The sequence below is a fragment of the Coturnix japonica genome, chromosome 5 (assembly GCF_001577835.2).
Source record: "Coturnix japonica isolate 7356 chromosome 5, Coturnix japonica 2.1, whole genome shotgun sequence".
Lineage (NCBI taxonomy): Eukaryota > Metazoa > Chordata > Aves > Galliformes > Phasianidae > Coturnix > Coturnix japonica.
In genome coordinates, this window is record NC_029520.1 from 49,088,809 (window position 1) to 49,102,789 (window position 13,981).

The 13,981-nt window shown below is 48.2% G+C and overlaps 1 protein-coding gene across 7 annotated transcripts in view; it reads right to left on the reverse strand.

Moving 5' to 3' along the window:
• Positions 1–5,636, reverse strand: part of HIF1A (hypoxia inducible factor 1 subunit alpha) — a 29,248-nt gene extending 23,612 nt beyond the window's left edge. The window contains exon 1 of one of the 7 annotated variants that reach the window (XM_015865740.2): positions 2,740–2,871. In XM_015865740.2, coding sequence (XP_015721226.1) covers positions 2,740–2,849 — 110 coding nt within the window. In that variant the 5' untranslated portion in view covers positions 2,850–2,871. Of the gene's footprint in view, positions 1–118; positions 196–2,739; positions 3,274–4,908; positions 5,087–5,198; positions 5,240–5,447 lie in introns of those variants that run through there. The other 6 variants (XM_015865742.2, XM_015865743.1, XM_015865741.2 and 3 more) reach the window with 6 other exon arrangements.
• Positions 5,637–13,981: the final 8,345 nt, after the last annotated feature.

Genomic DNA, 13,981 nt, shown 5'->3' on the forward strand with positions numbered 1-13,981 from the left:
GGCTCTACTTTTGTGTAGCAAGTAACATTTTCTGAACGCTTCACAAGAATTCATTCATACCACACCAAATTAAACAGAACCGACACTGTGATGTACACATCCATTATGTGTTCGCTACCTTAAAGGAACTGCTAATGCATCTTCCTGAAAGCACCATTTCTTCAGCTTCAGACGACACATTTCAGATGTCTGGGTAAAAAAATACACCAACATTTTAAAACACCACATTGTTGTGCAGGTCTGAATATCTGCTCCAGCAGAAAGAAGTGCCACATTGTGAGTATCACAGAATCACAGAATGACCCGGGTTGGAAGGGACCTCAAGGACCATGTAGTTCCAACCCCCTGCCTGGCAGGGCCACCAAACATACACCTTTACTACATCAGGTTGCCCAGGACCCTGTCCAACCTGGCCTTGAACACCTCCAAGGACGGGGCATCCACAACCTCCCTGGGCAGCCTGTTCCAGGGCCTAACCACTCTCCTAGTGAAGAACTTCCCCCTAACATCCAACCTAAATCTTCCTTCTTTCAACTTAAAACCATTTCCCCATGTCCTGCTATTGTCAGGGTCTGTCTTGGGACCAGTGCTCTTTAACATCTTTATTAATATGATGCAACTTATCTTTATCAATGCACTTATTCTGATATCTTGCATCAAATCAGGCTGGTACGAACAGGCATAGCTTCAATGAACCTGTGCTAATTTACATCAACTGAGGCTATGGCTCCACATCAAAGAACCCTGAAGCATTCGTCACCTATATAAACTCCATTTAAATATATGTATATACGTATGCTGGCATGCATTCACTTGATTTCATGTTTCCAATCACTCCAGAGCTTATTTAGATTAAAACATCCCAAGTAGAGGAAGCCCCCACCAGCCTTCATGGCCAATTATCATTTGGAAACCTGCATCTTTCCTGAATTTACTGTCACTAAAGGACACTAAAGGCTTTTCTCTTATCCTTGCCCATTTCTATACATCTCAAGGCCACAAAACCCCAAAGCATCTCCCATCTTCAAGCAGCGCTCAGTGGAAAATAGATTCTCCTGCCTGCCCTAATATGAAAGAAGGTTCTTGAGAGAGGCTCCCAAAAATTCTCAGATGTGAAAGAGAAAGGGCTGTTATGACATGAAAAGATGATTAAGGTCTAAGTTCTTTCCATGCACTGCCGAGGATTTTTGGAGGCATGTAAACACCTGCCTATATACCCGTGTAGGTTAAGATAAAAGCAACGCTTGAGTTGATGACTCGTCATCTGGAACATTCCTCTTTCCTTTTGGGCATCAGTGAACAACACAGGAGGCACAGAAGTTCTTGCAAGATTTGTTTTTGTTTTCAAGTATTTTGTTTTTAAAGAACACACTGTAATCTCATCTGCATTTGCATCTCCTCAAAAGAGCAGTATCAGGAAAATCTCGGTACTCCCTTAATGCCACCGCGGAGCCAGGCCATACCTCCCACCTGGCGTTACTGAACAATGCCTGATTATTTGGTTGGCATATTATAATGCCAAGCTCCCAATGAGACAACACTGACCATTTTTCCCTTGCAGCACAAAACCAAGTGCATAAAAACAGTGGTTTCCGTGATGCAAAGTTCCTTCTCATACTGAAAAAGTCATGAGAACCCAGCTGAAACCCAGCCCAAGACACAGCAGCGCAGCATGAACACACAAGAATGCAACCTATTTTATTACATAGGCTCAGTAACAGTCTTCAAGGCTTTCAGATAAGAAACACACCAAGGAGAACACGCACACTCCTAAGAGCTTCAGAAGAGTTTGTGCTTACTCCAAAACAGTGCCAACACAGATAGCATTGTGAACGGCTCAATTGCTTTCTCCCAACTTCACCATCAGCAATCTGATTCCTGGGAACAGCTTTATGAACTCCAGGCACATAATTCAAGGATATGAGGGAACAAAGGTCTATCAAGTTGCTTTCACTCCATGCGGAGGAGGAACAAGCAGTTCTAACTACACTCACACTGTTAGATGTCTCAGTAGTTACATTAGTAACAGTACGATCTTCTCAGATCACTGGTCTGGTGGCAGAGTGCACAGAATCACATTTCTTGGGGCTTACAAATGCCATAATTTAACATAACTGCAGCTTAAACTAAGGAAGCCCTGCACAGAAGAGGAAATAAGATAGATTTGCTACCTCAGACCTCAATCTTTAAATCAGTAGCTCACCAATTGCCACGCCAGCATTAGCACACAGCCCCTTGCCATCCCAGCCCCCCCAGCAGCCCCCATTACCCCAGCACACCCACCCCGCAGCTCTCCACTCAGTGCAGAATGGCTGGGGAGGTTGTTTTAAAAGTACAAAGCAAACATCCCTAAACAAAACCCAGCAACCCCCTCCTGCTGCTCCCACCAACACACTACCAGATCCCCAAACCATCACCGACAAAAGCGAACCAAACCACCGACAGTGCAAAACTAAGTAACCACAGTGGGCAAATCCTCCACAGCTGCTCCTTTGCTCATTTTCCGTGCCTCGAAAAGCAGAAGGCAATGCCACAGCACTACGCTGCTGCCTTCATTTTAGTGGTCTATTCTGATCACTTCTAGTGAAGGTGCTTCAAGTTTGAGGAAAAGGCAAAGAAGAGACAACTCCGGCAATGTTATTTAAGTCCTAAGGGAAGCCAAATAATCCAGAATAGTCCAGAAAGCTGTAAGAACAGCCACTTTATGTAATCCACGAACCACCCCTGCCCTCCCCATACCTGCAGGGAAGTTCTAAGGGAGACTGAGAAAGTTTTCTCCTCTTCTTCCAGCACAGAAAGGCACGGTTATCATACATACAAAAGGTTTTTGTATTAGCTTTCAGCCCCATTCATGGTGGCTCAGTTCCACCGGCGCTGAAAGAAATGCAGACAGAAAGCAGCAGCACACAAACCCTCACAGCCCCATGTAGGTTTAAGGATCAGAGCCAGCAGCACCAAAGCGGGCACCTCAGGCAGGTTTGGGCTCTGACCTCAGTGGCAGAGATACAGCAGAAAAACCTCGCTTCTTCCTATCAACCTCTTTGATGCCAGATGATACAAGTCCCATCTACAAGAAACTGAAAAGCTTTATCAGCTTCTCAGATGCTCAACTCACTACCCTACACCAAACTCATCTGTACCACCTGAAGACCCAGAGCTCTTGAGAGAATACAGTTCAAAAACCTGCTTGTCAACAAGACTGTTTTTAAGTAACTCTAAATGATGTATGTACTTAAAAGCCTGAGAGATTCCCTCTCCTAATAACAAAGTATCACAGTGCAGAATGGACGGAAAGCCTGTCCCAGCAGGAGCCACCTAACCAAGGGTTTGCTGAAAGAATATTGAGAAAGTCACCGTGCTTCTAAACCTGAATAAAATGGTAGATACAAGCAAACAGAGCTCACAAGAGCAGTTTTACTTGCTCCGTACGCTGAGACAAACTGAGCCCTTGCAACAAGGAGGGAGAACACAATGAGAAGCACATAAAAATGCTCCAATGACTGAGGAATAGCTAAAATCCAAGTGACTGTCAATGCATAATCATGGCACTGCTGATACACACGGGGCGGGGGAAGGGTGTTGAGATTCCTTGAGAAATCAAACGACACTGAAGTTTGGAACTACCCAAAGGAACGCGTGCCACAAACCCATAAGTGAATCTGCTTCCAGTTACTGTGATGACTGAATTTCACTTATGTAAGAATGAGGGACACACAGGGTCAAAACTCCCTGATTTCTGTGTCTCACAGCACATCGTTAGCAAGCAATGAGCTTCACTAACTACTGGGAGATAAAGACCCAAATGCAAGTGCGGCAAGAAACGAGCCTAACACATGCTGAAAGCAACCTGTGATAGGTCAGCAATCCAAGCCTCCCTTATCTAAGGACAGGACGGAGGGGGCTCTGCCCACAGGTAACTCCAGACAAGAACACTGTCAAACCTAAACCCTTCTCCACCAACCCAGGCTCTTGAGCAACGCTTGGGATTTACAACAAGCTCTCTGCTGAGCTCACATCCTTCCTTTTTCACTTTGCTATCTTTGTTCAACTGCAGGCTCGCAGCCCCAGGATGAGCACAGCTCAACACCAGCTTTATGTTTCAAATGAAAGCATACCCTGTAACACAGGTAACCTCAGTATTCCTCAGTGCTTTATGAGAAACACCCTCAATCTTGAACTCTGTCTATGGGAAGCAAGAGACAAGGAATGCTCCTTCTTAAGCCCTCCCTTTAGGAAGGGTAGGATAAGCCACGCATACTGATTCTTGCATTCTGAAGAAAGCAGATTACTTCCAGGATAAGGAGATTGCAATAAAGAAAGAAATAAAAAGTACTCAAGAGGGACAGAATAGAAAGTGAAAAATCACAAATGCTCGAGGACAAAGAAAAACAGCAACAGAAAGGGGAAAAAAGAACAACACCTTAAAGTCTCAAAGCTCCTCTCTAGAGCTGGCCCCAAACGAGGCCAAAATACAAAACGATCCCTGCTGTCACTATTTTCTGAGGCTTCTCAATAGCACGGAGTGGACATTAGCACGGAGATGGCCCTGTCCCGGAGGTACAGCACAGGGGCAGAGCGTTCCCAGCCCCGTAGCTCAGCACAAAGCTCCACATCCATTTTAACAGCCAGCCCCACTGCCCGCTGATCCCAGCTGACCCTTGTAAACCAGCACACAGAGCCCATCTCAAACAGGGCCCCGCCGTCAATACAGCCAAGCGCTGCTTCCATCGCAGCATCCAACCCCTCGGCACAGCGCATTGGCGGAGCGCCCCATCGGAAGATCCCATCACCTGAGCGCCCCGACTCCATAACTTCGCCGTGCAACAAAAGCTCCTCGGCCTTTATTTCCCCTCTCTGTCTAATTTGAGCTCACGATCCTCGGTGAATTATTCATCCTCCCCAACTCACATTGTTCGGCGGCCTCCTCCCCCCACCGCCACGCTTCTCTTAAGCTCCAGATGCCCGAAATCGTCCTTTTCCGTACAAAACCGGAGCATAATAGGAGATGAAAGGCCGGCCGGCCGCAATCCATCCCTCCAGCCTCCCTTGGGGGAAACAACCGCAGCTTCGGGTACGAACCATCACACATCCTCAGCTCCGAGCCCAACGCACGCCTTTTCCCTTTCTCCCTCTCGGCTCCTTCTTCCCCCCCTTGTAACTCCCATTACCGTTCCTACAGACACAAAATACCCCATCACCCCCCCCCAACCGAGCGGAGCCGCATCCCGGCGCCTCGGGATACACGGGAACCCCCGACATCGCGGGGCCGCGGGCTCGGCCAGCTCCCCCCGCCGACAAAATGGCGACGTGGACGGCGGCGGGAGGAGGAGGAGGAGGACGAGGAATGAAAGAGCGGAGCGCGCTGAAGGAGCGGGGAGAGGAAGGGAAGAAAGAAGGGAGGAGAGGAGGGGGCTCGGTGAGGGCGGGCGGAGCGCTCGGCCCCGTACCTCTTCTTGTCGGTGACGCCGCCGGGGCTGTCCATGGCGGCGGCCTGGCTGCTGCTGCTCGCTCGATCCGAGGCGGAGCGGCTCCAATGGCCGCCGAGGGGGGCGCGGAGATGGCGGCGAGGGGCCGGGTTTGGGGCCGCGAGGCCTCACAGCATCGGGGCAGGCGCCGTGGGCCTGCGCCGGACGGGGAGGTGCGGGCGGCGGCGGCGGCGGCTGTGGGCGGGCGGGCGGCGCGGGGCTCGGCGGGGCTGGGCGAGGAGGCGTCGGTGTCTGTGGGCGGGCTCGGCCGGCCCGGGCCCAGCGATGCGCCAGTGAGGAGCGGCGGCACGGCCCGGCCCCTCGGGTGGCGGGGTCAGCTGAGCAAACAGCTGGGAGGAGGGATCGGAGCTTCACGTGGGGCGATGTGTGCGGGGCGGGACGCGGCGCCGACGGCTCCGAGCGCCTCGGGCCGGACGGGGTGATGGGCGGGCGGCGTTAGGACCCGAGCGGCCCCGCGGCGCTGCCCACAGCTGCCCCTGCACCGCCCCGAGCCCGCAGGGGGCGACAAGGAGCCCGCGGTGACACACAGGGACTGCACAGAGCTCCGACCTCCATGCAATGGAGGCTGCAGCTCCTCACAGGGAGCAGAGGGGCAACACTCAGCTCTGATGTCTGTGACAGGGCCTGAGGGAATGGCATGGAGTGGGGGGCAGGGAAAGAATCACACAGAATCACAGAATTCTGTGGGACCTCTAGAGATCACTGAGTCCAACCCTCCTGCCAAAGCAGGCTCCCTACACCATGTCACACAGGAAGGTGTCCAGGCAGGTCTTAAATATCTCCAGAGAAGGAGACTCCACCACCTCCCTGGGCAGCCTGTTCCAGTGCTCCGTCACCCTCACTGTAAAGAAGTTCTTCCGCACATTCATGTGGAACTTCCTATGCTGTACTTTCATCCCATTACCCCTAGTTCTGTCCCCACACACTACTGAAAAGAGACCAGCCTCACCACTATGGCCCCCACACCTCAGGTATTTATAAACCTGGATCAGTTCCCCTCTCAGCCTTCTTTTCTCAAGGCTAAACAGACCCAGTTCCCTAAGTCTCTCCTCATAGGGGAGATGCTCCAGGCCCTTCACCATCTTAGTGGCCCTTCGCTGGATTCTTTCCAAGAGATCCCTGTCTTTTTTGTACTGGGGAGCCCAGAACTGGACACAGTATTCCAGATGAGGCCTCACCAGGGCAGAGTAGAGGGGGAGGATCACCTCCTTCGACCTGCTGGACACGCTCTTTTTAATACACCCCACAGCACAAAGCTGACAGAGATCAGGGAGCACTGGGACACCACGCTCAGACATCAGGTTGGGTTTGGGTGGTGCTGTGTGGAGCCACGGCTTGGACTCAATGGTCCCTGTGGGTCCCCTCCAATACAGGACGTTCTGAGATTTGACAGCCTTCTTGCTTTCCTCCAACAGGAATTTTAAGTGCTCACACAGACCTCAGCCATACAGCACCACTCAGTTCACAGCTCTGAGGTAATGATACCTTCTCAGAAGCAGCTTTGACAGCCATAAGTAACATCCCTGCACTGCTGTGTGCACATGTAGTGTCGTAGGAAACACCTGCAGGGCAAAATGATGTCATTACAGGACTGAATCTTTCTAACATCTCTGCAGTGGATTCTGAGCTCCCGTGTAACCAGCAGTCATTTTTTTGCATGCAAACATGGACTGTTTTTGCTTTAAATTTCTTCTGAAGGAAAGGCAGCGACTGTGACATTTAATAGAAATCGCAGGACGATTCTGTATGATACGAATTGCCTCTGCCCGCAGCAGTCTGATGCTCAGAAGAGACACAGGTGCTACAGACTCCTTTCTATTCCTTCAAGGCTTTTCATCCGTGCGCTGACAAAGCCCAGCTTTCTCTGGCTTATGAGATGTGACCATAGCCCACGGCACTGCGGCTGTGCTATATTCGCTGTGCTATATTCACTGTGCTTTGCTCCCTGTCACCTCAGGAAGAGACACCATCGGACTCAGTCTCAGGTCCCTTGCATAAGTCCCGAGAAGCCCCACATAGGAGCTCAAAAACACCTCATCTTTCCAAATGAAATATAATGCACAGGGATAAAATCACTCCAGCATGGCAGCCATGCACTGTTTAATGCCCTCATAGAATCATCACAACAGCCTCTAAGGAATTTCCCTGCTCAAAGGGGGATGCCCTGGCAGGTGCAGAAGTGTCATACCCTACTCAGTGCTCTCTTTCCCACCCGGGGCCATCGCCACTGGGACACATCAGAGGGGTTTCCATAGCGAAGTGTTGCCCACAGAGGAACTTCCCATGCCTTAGAGGAGGCTGTGAGCAACTGTTTCAGCTTCTCTGATCTGGGTGTGAGGATGAAGTGGTTCCTGATGAGTTGTCGCACAGAAGTGAAAGTCTGCTGTGCCCTTCAGCTGCTCAGTGCTCAACAAAGATGACTGGGCTCCCATACAAGCCCAATCAGCACCAAGGCAGTCCAGAGATTGCTTGGCTGTAACATTGCTGAACCTCCTGGTCCCACCCAGTAGCCTCTTATTTTCAGTCTTATGACTGACACTCCTTTGAATGATGATTAATTTTGATGCCAATAAGTATTGGCATTTCAGGATTCACTTGTGCAATTTCATGAACATCACCTAAATTTGCATACCTTGCAATGCATTGAAACAGTTCTTCACTGAATTCTCATGCTGGGTTCCAGTCATTTTAAATCACTGAGTCACCGAGGCTCTCGATACATTAACAGTCCCTGATTAAAACACACTGCAGAACATCTCAGTGCACAAATTACTTGCATTGCTCAATTTAACTGTTTGAAGATATCAGACTTCCCAGCATGAACAGGCTGAGGAGCTGTGAATAAGTGCTGTGGTCTCCTTACTAGACACATTCTCTCATGCCAGACTTGCTTTCTCCAAACCCATAACAAAGAACTGCATCAAAAACTAATTGTGTTTCAGGGTGATGTTGGTGGAAACTTGTTTAGCAGTTGAACGTTTCATGCTATAGCAGCTCTAGAGGGATGTTAGGCAAACATTCTCCTCCCCATGTCCCCATTTATTAAACTTTTGAGTCACACCACTCAAACACTGCTATGCCTTTTCCGCTTTGCTGGAGCTGATAACAGAACCTTATTACAGAGGAGCGTAGTCACTTTTCCTGAACGTTATTGCTGTGCTAAGTTCACACTCCAACTTACGTTAAAAGAACTTCCGGAAAGGAAAATAAAGTTTGCATATGAGTAATTAGGGTAAATGTGCAGAAGACAAGCTGGTGAGTCAGCAGGTGGCTCAGTGAGGACAGCAGCAGGGATTTGATGCAGCAGAACAAATCAACACAAAGATGTGAGATAGGCTCACATTGCTCTGCTGATGGGTCAGATATCACTGTGGTGGGCACTGTGTGCATTTGTTATCAGGACCCTGTCACACTGATTGGCACAAGTTCTGTTGATTTCAGTGGGAAAAGATCAGGGCCTGAGCTTTCTCACATATCTTCCTTCCAAAGCACACTTAGTTTCTCAGTAGGAGCTTACAGATGGGAGGGTGTAAAAGAGAACTAAGGACTCCCCCCACCATCTTCAGTTGGTGACTTACATGACACAGGATGCAGCATCCAATACCATTGGCTTCCCTGGCCTTTTGCTTGGCCGTACAGCCCATTACATTCAGGGAAGCAATGTTCATTGGTTCAGTAAATGAGCACCATGTTACAGTGAAGAGAACATAATAATCTATCAGGTTTTGACACAAAACACGCCATCCCCATACATTTGCCTTTCAGGCTCTCTAAGGCTGTGAAGTCCATCGGCTCTGCTGCACACTGCCAACAGTCCAACATCTGTTGCTATGACTTCTTAGGTTCAACAGTGCTAAAACCTGAGATCTCTGACCACCATCTCCTTTCCCAATACAAATATGAATTTAAGTTGCATTCAAACCCCAGCATAGCAGTCAATGCTGCTGTTACTCACATATGAAATATTTGATGAAATGGGAGTATGTGATGGCAGTCAGAATCTCTCTTTGGAAACTGTGATTTCTGCTGGTCTCTTCTAACTTCATCTTCTCTCCCTCTGATTTCTGGATCTTATTCTTCTATTGGCATTTCCACAATACAATGCTATAAAAATATGACCACCCCTTAAGGACTGCTTGCCTCACTGATGTTGGCTCTGGCCTGCATTTGGCACATGATGGGACTGGGAAAGAATAGCCAAAAGTCTGAGGCCAGGCTGCCTACACTGCAGGTTCTGCTCAAAGAATCATAGAATCATTTCTTAGAATGGTTAAGGTTAGAACGGTTAGAATGGTTTGGGTTGGAAGGGACTGTTAAGATCATCCAGTTCCAACCCCCTGCTATAGGCAGGGACACCTCCCTCCAGACCAGGTTGCTCACAACCCCATCCAGCCTGGCCTTAAATGCTTCCAGGGAGGGGGCATCCACAACCTCTCTGGGTAACAATTCCAGTGTCTCAGCACCCACACTGTAAAGAATTTCTTCCTGATATCTAGTCTAAATATACCCTTTTCCTATTTAAAACCATTAGCCCTTGCCCTGTTGCTACCTGCCCTTATAAAAAGTCCCTCCCCAGCTTTTCTGTAGGCTCCCTTCAGTTACTGGATGGCTGCTATTACATCCCCTCAGAGCCTTCTATTCTCTAAGCTGAAGAGCCCCAGCTGTCTCAACCTGTCCTTGTAGGACATCTTCATGGTCCCCCCCTGGACCCACTGGGCTGCTCTCAAGCCGTTCTCCACCCAAACTGTATGTTCCTGTGATTGCCAGTTACTAATTCATCTTGGTCCCGAGCCCCTCTGAGCACACCAGGCATTGTTCCCATGGCCATCTCTCCTGCTTTGTGGCATGGGGACACAAGGACCTCCATCTGCTCTTCCTCACCCTGCTCACACACCCAGAGTGCGACTTTCTCATGTGAGCAGTGCGGCTGTCGTCACACAAACGAGCTGTTTTTACTTGTGACCAACGAAGTGCTTTTAACCTACATCCCTGAAGCCAGCAGGACACTCCCAATCTGTCAATCAGACCATAATGCCTCATACCTACCAGGCTTGTTTTACTTTCATCTTTGCCCAGCTTCCTTTTTGATGGTATGGTAAACATAAGCGAAATGCCTTGAGAGCAGCAGTCGGAGGAGACGGCAAGAACTGTGCTGCAGTCTGCACATAAGTTATAACACAGAGCAGAGGGAAAACGCGTGTCTCAGAAGTGGCTTCAATTTCATGCCAGTTCTGATCAGTAGCAACGTTTTGAGAGACGTTTCTTATTCCATGTTTTCATCCTTTCTGTCCCTCCTATTGAGTCCTTCATTATTTCACGGGTTGGACCTCAAGTTTCTCACACAAGACTGAAAAGACTGAAACAAATGCAAAGATGAACATGAGTAGGCTTCACTTGGAATTCAAATGCAAAAGGGAACAGGCTATTTTGCCTGATCAAATACTGGGAACTGTTTCAAATTCTGCTTTCTTCCTGTTTTGGCATTACAACACGCTTTCGAATGATACACGTTTGTTAGATGTTCCTCTTTAACATCTCCCCAACTTGGATCGAGCTGAAACAAACAGGAGCTGAGGTTTTGCTTGTTTGTTTGTTTGTTTTCCCGCGGCACATCAAAAATGCAGCACAAGCTTTAATGACTGTCTGTTATAACTTGCCTTTCAGAGGGTGGCAGGCATTTATAGGGGAATGAGGCAATTAATAAGTTACTTAGGCATGCAAAGACAAGTTAGAGGCAGATGTCTTTCTTCCCTTGATACAGCAACACAGCATTAAAACGATGACTTCTTAAATCTATTTTTTGTCTGTCTGTGTTCACAGGTTGCTTGTTCAAGTCAAAGCTTCAGGAGATCACCATATTATCAGGACCAGTAATTTCTGTCTCAAGCTCACTGTCCGGTCAGTTATTTCAGCCAACAAAATGAAAACCAGTATCTCAATCCCTTTAAGGGAATGCTAGTAGGAAACTCAAGAGCTCCCATGTTCTAATCTTAGCCTCTAAATAATGGCTTTTATAGAACATCCACTTCTCCTCCAGCCTCAGCTACTGCAGAGCCTGGGGTCCAGAGCTGCATGTCTCACTGCACCCTGCTTTGCCCCTACCAGGTGGGTGGGTGAGGAGAGGTGCATAATGCTTTCTAAATCACAGGGTCAAGGAGCTGCTTGTTGCTCTAGGCAGAAATCAGCACTTTGCCAGCCTGATAACAAGAGAGCTGAGGCACAGCAGATTACAGTTCCTTTAATTTTCTTCCAGTTAATTAAATGATCAATGGCAGCGTTGGCTTTCAGCCATGGCAGTGCCAGCTGAAGTGAGTTCTCCAGTTTGTGAGAGGCTAATCAATAGGCATCACTTACAGCAGTGATACAGGTCTTTATTTTAAAGCCCAATATCAAAATGCAGAGGTAAAATACTGCTGTTTTCACAGCAAATGGGGATCTGCCCCCAAAATACCCTAAGGAAGGTAAGGGTGGCACCGTAGTTACAGCTTTCGCTTGGGATGCTATTTCACTTCTCTGCTGACCATGGACTTCCCTCATGACCACAGACAAAACCCTTAAGCCCAGATATGCAAAGACATTCAGGCAACGGAGATAAAAATCAGCTGGGCTTGGGTACATAAATAGCTTGTGGATCTGGGCCTGTGGAAGATAGGCTAAGCTCCCTGTTTACTAAGGGGTAATAGGTACTTCCTACGGCCACAGCAGGACTGAAGCAACTCAAGTCACATTGGCCAAGTTAGAGCAAAGAGAAGGCTCAGTGCCTTCTCCAGCAGTACTAAGCGCTACCAAGGGCTACCCACCTCCATCAGTGATAGAAGAGACTAGTTTGCTCTTTGCTTTCTTCTAGCTCTTCCTTGGTTCAAACTCTGTTCCCAGGGACTGTAGCCAGAGACGCTACAGATATGGAGCAATAAAGGCAGGACTATCAACACTGGGCTGTCAGTGCACTTCAGCAGGTGGGAAAATTAAAGGAAAACTAGTTGAGGCATAGAACGGACAGGGGCTATTCCTGCAGTGTTAATGAGGAATTCAGCTGTCCTGTCAGGTTATGGTAGGTTGGAGCTAACAAGCACAGAGGATAGGAAAGCCCTGGGTTCACATTTCAGATGTCATGACAAGATGGAAAGTGTCTGCCAAGGAACTGAGTAAGCAAAATTCAGCACCATAATGATTAAGTTGGTGCATCAAACCTCTCTTTGCTATCTGAGATCAAATGTTAAGTAATGAAACTGTTTACCAATAAGAGGTAACTTATGAGCGTGGGAAACAAAGATCTCATAGCAGCTGGATCTAGATAAGAATGACCACAGACCTCACCATTTTCTGAACCAAATGAAGATGTGTTTATGCTTTTGCCCAGTATGAGTCTCCAGTGCATGTATGTATTAATGCTCCCAATAGAGAAGATCGTAGGCAAACTAATGATGTTTTCTTTTTCCTGTCTTGGGAAGAAGGAAAAAGGTTAATTCATGGGTGTGATTTTCAGTTTAGGCACTGGAGCCATTGTGAGTCAAATGCCACTGAGAGCAGAGTCAGAAACCAGTTTCACTTTATCACTGCTTCCCATCTGCTGCCATTATTTAAGAGACTAGGCAGTGGAGTATGCCAGTAGCATCTCTACCACTCATTTATGTTACTAAAACTGCTGCACAAAGCTGAGACGAAGCACTGCCAGCAATCTCCCCCAGGTAAAAGCAGCCACGGGCTGAGTACCACAGCTTGTGGATTATTGATAGTACTGGAAGCTGAACATTCAGCCATCTTCTCCCAAAGCAGCAACAGAAGGACTCTAATGGACATAGCGGGGTGTGCTTTCTGGACAAGGAGGAATCCATTCTGCTGGAGCAGGAACACCCCCTCTTACATCAGAATGCAGGCAAACAGGCTTGGCTAAGTCAAAAGATCAGCTCACAGCCAGTCCATTGACTTCTCCAAGGTCACGTACATAGCCTGCAACATCCTCAGGAACACATCCCAACTTTCCAAATTAGCAGATCTGTGCAGTAACCACTAACCTTCCTGGCAGGGATTTTTATAGGCAAAAAGTACCTCACTGTGTTTTTTTTCTCCATCAAGAAAAGATGATTAGCGTCGCATCGTGTGACTTAAAGACTTTTCCCTTTAAAGCAAATTCATCTTTACAAAATGGGCTGAAAGTTATTTAAACAAGCTGAAGTGTCCCATCCCTGGAGCTGCCCAAGGCCAGTCTGGATGGGGCTCTGTACAGCCTGATGTGGTGGGGGGCAACCAGCCCACAGCAGGGGTTGGGGTTGGGTGGGCTTTAAGGTCTCCTCCGACATAAACTATTGTATGGTTCTGTGATTCTGTGATATGGCCAGGAATGTGGATATGTGAATATGGATGTGGCCAGGAGTACTGGCTGTTAGAGAAATCAGGCTGTGCTTCTGTAGCCTCATAGGAGGGGAATGAGGAAAATGGTGTTTCCTGGAATTAGCCAACAGCCCTGACCAGAGAAAGTCAATCTCATTGATTAT